This window comes from Tachysurus fulvidraco, chromosome 12 (assembly GCF_022655615.1).
Source record: "Tachysurus fulvidraco isolate hzauxx_2018 chromosome 12, HZAU_PFXX_2.0, whole genome shotgun sequence".
NCBI lineage: Eukaryota > Metazoa > Chordata > Actinopteri > Siluriformes > Bagridae > Tachysurus > Tachysurus fulvidraco.
The window spans coordinates 6,375,840-6,387,863 of NC_062529.1; the positions used below are offsets into that span (position 1 = coordinate 6,375,840).

Here is a 12,024-nt window from a genome sequence, read left to right on the forward strand (position 1 = left end):
CGTGTAAGACGTTCTATAGTAAGTAATTAGAGAGACATTAAAGCATGTTCTATAGCATCTATCATGCTAAATATGTCCCAGGTTTTGACACGTCTTTCAGAATGATTAATGTTATCCTATGCAGCCACATCCATTATGTCATAGTGTGCTGTTTGTCACAGCCGCATTCGATTGAAGGGAAAACAAAATGGAGATGTTTAGCACTGACAAGCAGAGCGCTGAAAGACAGGAACATGCCTCATTGGGTTCTTTGTATAGTGCCTTTTCTTTTTTTAATAAGAAACATGTGGATGTCATGAAACATTTGTTGCTTTTGCAATTCAACAGACCAAAATATTTTGTGTTTGCCTTCATGGTTGACGCAGGATCATTTCACCAAAAAGCCTTGAATAGTAGGAAGTTGAAGCAACTTGATTTGTCATAGCGATGGTCTGGAGGCATTGTAGAATCATTCGAAGCCCGTTTTACACTGTACGAGATAATCTCCCAAAAATGTTGCTCATACTTTATAACTGTATGATTTGGTGTGTTCAGTGTGACAGAATATAAGATGAAGATCCTTTTAACAATCGATGAAACACATTCTTACGTCATAAATCTCCGGACCCCAACACGGTTGCATAAACCGAACCAATCTTTACAGGGAACTTGAGATTACAAGGACATTTTTTTTACAGTCTGTTAGCATGTTTCAACATCGCCATCATATTCATAGATTTATGTGTTGCCAGTGGTCGTGTTCGGATCTTTTCGTTTAAAAATTCTGACAAGAACGCTGATATCACAACCGGAGAATTCTTTTAAAAGCTTAGTCTAATCATACAATTTAAAGCTGGCTTAAGATGAAAATCTTTGCACTTAATTTAAGTCAAACAAGCGGGGGGAAAAATAGACTTCATAAATGACCTGATGAACTGATTACTCCAAGTCCTGTTGTATGATTAGCTAGCTACAGAGTGGCATGTGTATCTATTTACAGAATGGCATTAAGTTATTCCATGTCCCCTAACACAAATATCTGTCGTCTACCTACACTATGTACACCCAGGCTGACTCCGAGCTCCGGGTGTTCCAGCTGCGGGGAGAGCATGCGGTGGCTGTTACCCGACTGCAAGAAACCATTGCTGAACTTCAGAAGGATCGAGGCTATACACAGAGCAAGGGAAAAGTGTGCGATGCCTGTGTGTCCACTGAGGATGACACATTTCTCAAAACCTATCGCAACGTTTGCATCCAAACCGACCGGGAAACTTTTATCAAGACGCCTGAAAGCGAGAATGCCAAACCTGTTCAAAGCCTGCCTCGAAAACTCGACCTCGATTCCATCACCCAGAATCTGGGCGTGGTGCCCGGAGCACCACCTCCACCACCTCCTCCTCTTCCTGGCCAACTGCGTGTCTCACCAGCTTCAGGCTCTGCACCAGCACCACCACCCCCTCCTCCTCCACCACCACCACCACCACCACTGCTACCTGGATCAGTGCCACCACCCCCTCCACCTCCTTTACCTGGAGCCGGCGCTGCACCACCACCACCTCCGCCCCTCCCCGGAGCTGGTCCTCCACCCCCTCCTCCTCCACCACCTGGATTGCCAGGAGCTCCACCCCCACCTCCACCTATTCCAGGGGGTGGTCCACCACCTCCTCTGCCCACCTTTGCGATGGCAATGGAAAAACCACCCCGCAAACCAGCAATTGAACCAACATGTCCGATGAAGCCACTCTACTGGACTCGGATTCAGCTTCAAGACAAGTAAGGACACTAAATCGCCTATGCTTGAAACCACACACACACACACACACACACACACACACACACACACAATGAAGACATGTGTACGTAGCTCACAATTATGAGGGAAAACGCAGTACTTGTTTTGAAGTGCCTGTAGTTTATACAGCTGAAGGGTTTGGAGTGGCAGCATAGGACTTCTGTAGCAGTAAGTGGGATTAAGACAGGACGCATTACGCATCTACGCTGCATTATAGTCCTTCATCACTCCGGGAGCATCAAGGCTACATTGGATTTTCATGTTAGCCATCAGTGCTAAGGTAATATATTTTTTAATTTAAACAAAAGCTGCGTATATAAAGTTATGTGTACATTCATGACACCATATAAGTCACAATTTTAGGCTTGAGCGCTACTTTTTAGCCTTGACTTGTGAGCCTTACACAGTATTATTTATAATATATCGAGTAGCAATGACTCCACACACACAGAGTATCCCTCAAAGGTAAAAATCTAAAACGTGTATACATTGGCTCACCTCCAGTGAAATACTTTCACCTTGAGGAATGAAGCAAGACACATTAGAGCTTTTTAAACCAGTGGGATAAATGGAAGGCGAATTAAATTCCCATCACATCCATTTGTGTTGAACAAACCCACTGGAAACGAGGTTCTCCAAATGCTTCAGCTTAGTCTCACTCGTTCTTAATTGAATCACTGGCAGCATGGTTGATTGCTGTGGTATTCTATCCGTGACCAACTTCTTGACCCTTTTATATGTTTTAAAACCTTATTTCTCGCTCGTAAAGTTCTTTACTGAAAGTGGATCAGTGCAAGGGATAACTTGTTCACTAGGGTACAGACTTATCAGGAAACCATCAACCTAAATCTCGGTTCAGGTTTATTTTAATATACACAAAACAAACAGGGAAAGTACGTGCTAGTTTACGTGTTTCAGGAAGAGGTCGTTCGAAGATGGCCGGTGACTCAGCTGTTCTGACATCTAGTCAGAAGTTCATTTCACCACCTCTGTGCCAGAACAGAAAAGATTCTTGGTGTACACCTTTTTTTTTTTTTTTTTTTACAAAATACGTCCTCACATATCTACGTCATCTAAGACAAATATTAAACCGGGTTACAAGCATTTTGATATTTAAGTAACATTAATACATTTTACTCTAGCTCCCTCAAAACATCTCAATTTTTTATTGATATATATATACAGACTGAGACTGAGACACAGAGACAGAGAGAAAGAGAGGCAGACTGAGAGATAGAGAGACTGAGGCATAGAGAGAGAGACTGAGACACACAGAGAGAGATAGAGACACAGAGAGAGAGAGAGAGAGAGAGAGAGAGAGAGAGAGAGAGAGAGAGAGAGAGAGAGAGAGAGACACAGAGAGAAAGAGAGGCAGACTGAGAGAGAGACTGAGGCATAGAGAGAGAGACTGAGACACAGAGACAGAGAGAGAGATAGAGACACAGAGAGAGAGAGAGAGATAGAGACACACACACAGAGAGAGAGAGATAGAGACACAGAGAGAAAGAGAGATAGAGACAGAGAGAGAGAGAGACAGACAGAGAGAGAGACAGACAGACAGACAGACAGAGAGACTGGTAAAAAAAACAACAGTTTGTTACTATTATAAGAGGAACTAAGTTCATGGAGCTCATGGATTTTCCAGATATAAGCACTAGTGCTGCCAATACATTCAGTAAATAAAATATTGTTATTTTACCAAATTGTAGTAAGAATAAAACACATGTTGTTACTCTTACAATTTCAGGGTGGCATCCCTACAATGCCGTTGATTATTTTCCCATTTCTGTATAGACGTCGCATTGTATTAGTTACGTAACTGCAGACATAACTGTGGATGAATCCGTTCAAATATCTATTTTGGAATTCTGGATATTTGCATGAACCCACATTCTTTAGACAATCGATAATCTATCCTAAAGAAACCATTCCATTAAACTGTCCTACATGAAATAAGATTTATGCACTACTAAGCCCTCTCTGGCTTTTCCTCAGTCAAGAGCAGTTTATGTGAGCAGATGGAAAGGAGCTGCTATATTATCTGAGGTTTTGATAAATTTCTCCTCCTTTCCGAAGGACAGAGTGAAAAAGGAAGGTAGCAATGAGGAGTCAGCGAGGGCAATGTTCGTCTCCCCCTCTGCTTCTGACCAAGCAGCCTGTTTGTATTAACCATGTTACTGAGCAACAGGCAAAATCAAATACCTCTCATGCTTAATGACGCAGTCGTTTTGGAGGACAGAGAGTGGTCCTCTGCAGGCAAATACAGTGCTTATGGAAGAACACTTGGGACGTTACATTTCTTTGACACACGTGGGACAAATTTGTTTTGTTTTGCTATTTTGCTAGTTTTTTTTCCCCCGTCGTTTCTGTGAAACTCTCTGAGCTTCGCATTCTTATACTCACTTTCAGCAAAAACATTTCTCCTCATCTCAAAAAGTTTCAATAAACTTTGGACGGAGGTTTTAAGCAAAAAGAAAAGCATTGTTTACAGCGCCGAGAGAACAGCTTGCCTTGGTATTTCTAGTGGTGCCTAATCTGTTCTTTATAATCCTCCCTTTTCTCTGTCACAAGCTGTTGCTCTAATGGCGTCTGAAGCATCACATATCTCTACATGCTTTTTGTACGGTCATACGGCTGGTGTATCTCTTTTCCAGTAATAACACGCTGTGGGAATCTCTCGAAGAGCCAGATATCGTTGACCCAAAAGAGTTTGAAGAGCTTTTCTCCAAAGCCACAATGCAGCCAAAGAAGAAACCTCTTTCCGACACATATGAGGAGAAGCCCAAAGCCAAGAAGGTATGTCTCCACCTCCTCCTCCTCCTCCTCCTCCTTCTCCTGCTCATCCAAGTATTTGCACCAAATTAAGAGGTTAGGGTCTTTATTTTCCTCATCTAATGACCAGTTATCTGTCATGGTATATTTGCTGGACCTTAACTGAACTGGACACACAGGCGATAGCTATATAGTATTATTCCATGGAATCAATTAAATGATGATGGAATGCTTTATTGGTACCACTAGAGGGTATTTGAGACACACATCAAATCATATTCCTGCTCCACGGTGTTATTCATAACGTTCCTCTGCGCCCGACACGGCCGACATTTCTCTTCGGCTTTCTTCGATCTCGCACTGTTTGTTTGCTGCACCTTATGATTTGATGTACAGTTTAATGTGTAAGGCCATACCGACACCGAACCAAACCCGATTCCTGTGAGCACATAAAGTTTCTCTGATTCAGACCCAGAAATGGGGTCATTGACAAGCAATCTTCTAGCTATACAGTTTGATTCAATTCATCTTGATTCGTTTAGCACTTTTAACAACGGACATCGGCACAAAGCAGTTTTATAGAAATATAGGAATCAGGATAGAAACAATATAAAACTTGAGGGGATCCAGATTGAAAAATAAACCTATTCTCATCCGGGTGACATGATATCATTTAATTATAGTAAATATCATTGAGGCAATGACTCTCTGCATACAGTATTCACAGCTGCTATGCATAATCCAGGTAATATAGATATCATCTAACTGCATATCTAAATCACTGTTTAATATCTCTAAACATTTTTTGTTACCAATTTCATGGTAGCCATGAGCTAAAATGCGCTGCCTCGAATTGGCTTCAGATAGTTGAATTAAGGGCGTTGGACGAATTAAAACAATCTCAAGATCTTTGTAAAAACAAACTTAATAAAATTGCAAAAAAATAAATCTGCACTCAATTTATTTGAATAGAATTCTTTCATGTATTTTTTTATGTTGCAGTTAAAAAAGAGTAAAAAAAAACAACAAATAAATGACTGATTGGTAGTGTGGGTATGCGTATGCCTAGTGGTTCATTTGTTGATCTACCGTTTGGAAGGTTGTGAGCTCGAAACCCTGGTCCACCAATCTGCCACTGCTGGGCCCCCAAGGAAGGCCCCTTACCCACAATTGCTCAGTTGTATAATTTTTTTCTTTATTACAGATCTATATACAGATCACTTTGTTTTCACATTGCTTATACCAAGATATTACAGAGTAATTGTATTTTTTTTTTTTTTTGAAGAATATATTTTGCATAGTATCTCAGTGCTGTTGAATGGTCAGAATGTGGTGGTTTTTATTTTATTGATACACTAAGTCTCAGGCTTGCACACATCTGACAGACTTTAAAACGTTTTATGTATGGAGTATATTGGTAGCAATCAAAGGCAAAGTTTAAAACTTCAATTTTTTTCTCACTCGATTTATTTATTTTTTTTTTTTTTTCAAGCTGCATTTTAACTTCTTATTACCATTAATAGTCAGTCTCTTCAGATTTTGTGGAGTTATCGTGTGATTGTTGTGGCCAAAAACGCATGATTTTGCAGCAGCTTTTTTTCTACATTTTGTGTGCATTTTATATTTTTTTTATTTGTGGAAGAATTCACACTCATACAATCACAGTATTCTTTCATTTTAAACTTCTACCAGTGAAGATGCCTGTATATTTTTTTCTAAGATAGCTCTACTCATGTTCAATACATTTGAATTGAGAAGGGTTTTTGATGAGGTCACCCTACAGTATAGCTCTATAATGTTAAATATTCTTGAATGTCGTTGCTGTTGTTTGAGAAGAAAACAACACTTTGGTGCTCGTTGTCATAGGAAACGAAATAGCTTCAGGTGGTAACTGCATCCCATTACGATGCCATTGATTATTTTCCTATAACCGCACACCCTGTTGGGTTTTAGCCCTCGTTTATATGACTGGTCCCATAAACACTCTGTTGTAGGGTTCTACATATAGCTAAGTCCTCGCTGAGGAACAAACCACAGAAGCATGTAGGACTGTTGTGATGTTGCACCGTATCAGTGTAGGTACAGTAGTGCGGGGATGTGGTAGCTTAGTGGTTAAGGTGTTCAAATCCCAGATGCCACTTCCGCACCCCTTTAGAAAGGGCCATAACCCTTATTGTAAGTTGCTCTGGATAAGGAATCTGCCAAATGCTGTAAATATAAACGAACAGTGGGGTCAAGGCCATACAAATACCTCTGACACCATGTTACATGTTAAAAAACCGTAAAGAACAATAAATGAAACAAAGTCAATATTTGCTGTGATCATCAGGTTTATAAAGAAAAGGGGGTTTAGAGTTTTAAATAGTTTCTTGCAGAACCAGCCACAGTTCTGCTGTTGATTTTGACCTTTACACTTGCTTGTTATATTTGCCCACAAAACTTATGTAATATGGTGCAAATGTGCAAATATGGTTTTAGTTGTTTGGAAATGAAAAATCTTTTTGTACTGACTCCGTAATGTAGAAATCATCAAATTAAAAATCTATAACAAAGTTTGTACTAAAAAAAAAAATGTTGCTGTAAGATTCCAACCCCGACTGTGATGTTCCTTTCAGCAAGTCAGCACATTCACTGGCGTCCAGTCAGCTCCACTGGCCCTGTCTAGTCTTGTCTAGTCCTGTTTCAGATCCATACACACTCTCTTTCTGATCAATCAGTTAGGGCACCAAGTCGCCTTTGTGTGCACGTCTGGTCACTCTGTCCTCAGAGGTGGCCTCGATTAATATGAGTGCAGACAGGCAGAGGTCTTGCCAGCTGTCTGTTGCCTACAGTCTTCACACACTGCAAGGCTAGCACTTCATCACTCAATGCTAGTTTTTTTTTCCCATCTAAAAATACTGTTCCAATCTGTTTCACTTTTTCCAACGATCTCTCTTATTATGTCAGCTTGAAGTCGTTTAACCAAATATGACTTATTTTCTCTACATGAAAAGATGATTTTTTTTTTTTTTTTTTGGAACAAACTCATTATAGCACAGTGAAATTATTTTCTCTCATATCCCAGCATGCCTGGAGAAGAAAGGGCTAAGGGCCTTACTCAAGGGCCCAACAGTAGCAGCTTGACAGTACTGGGGTTTAAACCAAAACCTTATGATCAACAACCCAGAACCTTAACTGCTTGATCCATCACTGCCTCTGCTGGATATAATGCACTGTACTGGATATAAAACATAAATCTATAGCATATTTACTTGAAATCAATAGCAAAATCTCTGTTAAAGTGTAATTAATAAACATTTAATAATTAAGGAAATACTAATACATTGCATGATTGCATGTGACCTCCTGCACTGCGTACAAACGTAATTGTTCAGAGTGGTCGGAGAACCAACGGTTCTGTTAGCAACAAGTATGTACTGATACACAACATTCTTTTATGTTCTGACTTCAACGTTCTTGGCTTTGTACGTCTTTTGCTCTCCTGTATATATTAACAACCCCACTGAAAATAACAAATGGAAAATGTGATATGAATGAAAGAAAGCCAGGAGTCCCATTGAACATAACAGGAGAATGTGAGCAAGAAAACATCTCAAGCTTCGTTGTCCTATATTTAAAGTCGATTGGATGAAATCGGCCGAGACGACTCGAACACGTACGAGGAGAAATAATGAATGACAAGCGGTTGTTGGATAGCATGTATACAGATGTATGTGCAAGAACAAAAGCGGAGCGTAGTAAGTAAGGACTGTTATTAAGCTTCAGCACTGTGTCAGGTGAAAGTGACAGATGAATATTGGCGCGGAGGTTCTTGGCAAGGCGCTGCAATTTCCAAAAGGTCGGCTAAACAAAACTAACACGTTTACATCTCCATCTTCTTTTTATTTTCAGTTGTATATACTTTAAGGTATAAATAGTTTTTCTGCGTCACCCTTCCAAGAAATGATGGCCACCGGAAAAACAAAAGATTTCGCCGTGGAGAAATTTCAGAAGGGGGGGCGGCTGACAGTCAGACCTGGCCTAATGTCAGTTTCCTACACTGACCACCAGTACACTACGTTGTAGGGGGAAAAAAGCCAGTAGCTGATAGCAGTCAGGTGCATCAGGATTGGTTCAATGGGGTCTGAGGAACGATGTAGGGGTTGCAATGGGATTGTGTGCATTGGCATCGTCTTTCTCAAATATCTATCCGGGAGTGATAACAGTGTCTGTGTTTATGTGTTTCCAGGTTTCTCCCTTATCTCTTGCCTCAGGGCTTCTTTTTTTATAATTGTATATATGTATTGATCATTATGAACATTGGGTTTCTCTGCGAGTTATTTTTTTTCCATCCACGGTCGTGACAACAATGCAAATATATATAACAATCGCTCTCAAAACTGACAAAAGAACAGAATCTCTATACACAACTAAATAAGTTAGTTGTGTAAGGGGTGGGAGGTTGGTGTGTGTGTGGGGGGGGTGGGGTGGGGGGTGTTAATTCGTTTCATGTGTCCTTTTACACACAGTGTATATTCTTGAGGCCTTCTCTCTTTCTCTTGATTATCATATGAAAGAAGAGGAGATGACATAAAGTGAAGGAAGTCTCCGTCATCTCAGTCCACTGCACCCAACCTAATTGCAGGCATCTGGGTTCACTTGTGACGACGGGATGAACACAGCCTTTGATGAGGCTTAAAACCTGGTTTTAGCACATTTTTCTTGCCCTGGTCAGTATTGTTAAAAATAATAATGCATTATGAATTGTCGAGGAAAAATGTTGTCCTAATGTCTCTGTTGTTCTAATACAGGGCTATAATACGTAGCCTCGTATAAACATCACACAACAGTTCTAGTCTCCAGATGAATCACGTTTAATACACAGTTTGTATAATAATAATAGCAGTCAAACAAAGTTTTAATTGGTTCTGAGATGATTTATGGGCACTATCACCTCCTGTTTACTAAGCTGTTATTTAGGCTAAGCTTTTACGCCCGAGAGTGGGATCCGGAGATGTAGTATGTGGTTCTGTGTCAAGATGCTCTTTGGCAGAACATTTTGGTAATTTGGTGTGTTTGTGTGAAGAATTTTGGCCTCAGTTTGTGCTAAATGGTGTTGCCGTTGGTGTTGCGAAAGTTAGAGAAAGACCATTAATAACATGGTGTTGTCTGTGTCTCGTCTTCCCATTCACAGCTGGTGCTTTTCTTTATTCATGATGTTGACTTAGTGTCCTGTCTTTGAAGACTTGAAGACAACAAAAGTCCAATCTACGGTATTGAGGCGCCACACAATGCTGTGCCGGTGGTTTTAATGTAATGGCTAATCTGTACCTGTACATGTTCAGAAAATTTGGTTTCTCCAGGGTATTATAGGCCTTCTCATGGTGATAGTGAGGAGTTTAGCAGTCAGAGAAAACCTAGGAGTTTTCTGAATTGAGAGAAGTTTAAATTGGAGGTGTTTTTTTGTTTTTACCTCACAGAGATGTCTCTGGGTAAATCTGTACCAGGCATGTCCCACTGAACGGAGACCCAGGAGAAATTGAAATTCACTTTTGTCTTGGGATCCCACAGGAGGAGCTGGGATATGTGACTGGGGTTAGAGCCATAGTGTCTAGGTTGACCTTCTCAGCCTGTTGCCACCGCAACCCCTGTCAGGAGAAGCAATGACCGAATGTACAAGCGAGACGTTTTTACTTTCCAGTAGGAGTGAACAAGCTTCCGACGTGAAGCTCCTGAGACAAAGAAAGACCAGGATTATCAGCAGGAACATTTATTCTTAGTATCTGCCTGGTCAGACACAGAGAGCCTATTAGTTTGAGTAGCCTATATTTTTAGAAATTGAAAATAAGATTGTTTGAGAACACTGGTACAAAAAAAAAGATGCATACTGTAAATCTCCGTTATAGACCATTCTGCACATTATTAGCTGAGGTTAATGAACTCCAGTGTGGGAACAAAATGTCAGTCAAGGCTATTCGTACTTCAGAATTATATCTGAGTACTGATAATATATTATTTCATGACTACAACATTCTCTAACAAACCAGTTTATGCTAATTAGGCATTCTTAGCCTGTTGTCATTACAGCCTCCATCAGGAATATTAATGACTGAATTGTTGAATGGATTTCTATACAGTATAAAGCTTGTAACTGGCACTGTCTCATAGTGTAAACCTTAATAACTGATTAATAAGTGATTCTTATTTTTTTATGCAATCAGCATCCTGCTAATTTCACAGGGAAACACTTTCCATTTTTGCTATGGAAATTGTTTGCTTTTCTGACGACTCGGTTGAATCTCCTCTACAGCCACAATGCCTAATCGGTTAGCTCTGCTGAGCACTAGCGCCACTCAGTCATTGTACAACACATGATTTATAAGCCTGGTTAGTTTTAACACGCTAGTTCATTAGAGGTGTTAAGAGAGGCACTCCTGCTCTTGCAGTGTCTGTGGGAGGGGAGGCCAGGGGAGATCCCCGGTGACATTAATAATGAATGCAGTAGCAGCATGCCCACTTTGCTGGCTGTAATGCAATACTCACTTTAAAGACCCCTCTTGCTGATTCCCACTGAACGCCTTGGTAGCTCAGTGCCTGCAAGAGCGCTCAACTGCTACCTAATGAATAAGTCGGAGACATTAACTTTTAAAGTCGGGCTTTAACTTGCCAAAAAGTGTTTTGTCCTTTATGGGGATATTCACTCATATGTAATTGTGACCATATGTAGGGACAAATAAAAATCCTGTAAATTTATAGTTTGTTATAAAATCTGTAAGCCTGCTTGTCCAGAGCCGAAAGATGTTCTTTTATGGTTCTTCTGGTTCTGCTGCTTTTGTTCCCAACTGCATCCAAATTGTGACTATAACAAAATGATTTTTACCTTTGCATTGGTGTTGCTATACAGCATATAAGCTTAAAATGAGCTCTGATAAGTGATAAAGTACTATGATTGAGAGGTTTTCGTGAAGAGGTGAGCAGTCAGATGTGAAGCTCCTGGGACAAGAAAAGACCATGTTTATTAACAGGAACATTTATCCCCAGTAACTGCCTGGTGGTCAGAGTAGCTTAAATTAGCTTAAACTAGTTTGAATCTTGCAGTCAAGTCCAAAAGTATAATGTGTAAGCATTATTTTAAAAAAAAATCTATTTGCAGAAATTCTGTTTTACTTTAAACAAATTATGATCTAGCTGAGGTTGAGGAACTAGCAGAGCTAGAATTCACGAGGTTCTCCGTGTTTTCAGAGGCATAGTGGTTAAAGATTCCCACATTAAATTTTTTTTATCTGAATACTAATCATGTGTTATATATGCAGTGTGTAGATGTGACTTAATAGAGTGATTTATATCGTTTCTACAACTGAGCAGTTGATAATTAAGGGCCTTGCTCAATCAAAGGCCCAGCAGTGGCTATTAGGGGCACCACCTGGGTACCACCACCTTTTTGCACGTTGTTCAGGGGTTTCCTCCAGATACTCCCAGACTTCCTCCAGATATTCCTCTCC

General features: G+C 40.3%; 1 protein-coding gene across 3 annotated transcripts in view; it reads left to right on the forward strand.

The window, feature by feature from the left end:
- The window catches only part of LOC113660284 (formin-like), an 88,488-nt gene that overhangs the window by 31,864 nt on the left and 44,600 nt on the right, over positions 1 to 12,024 (forward strand). For all 3 annotated transcript variants that reach the window (XM_047821335.1, XM_027173643.2, XM_047821336.1), the window contains 2 exons: positions 1,049 to 1,752; positions 4,426 to 4,567. In XM_047821335.1, coding sequence (XP_047677291.1) covers positions 1,049 to 1,752; positions 4,426 to 4,567 — 846 coding nt within the window. The remainder of the gene's footprint in view (positions 1 to 1,048; positions 1,753 to 4,425; positions 4,568 to 12,024) is intronic.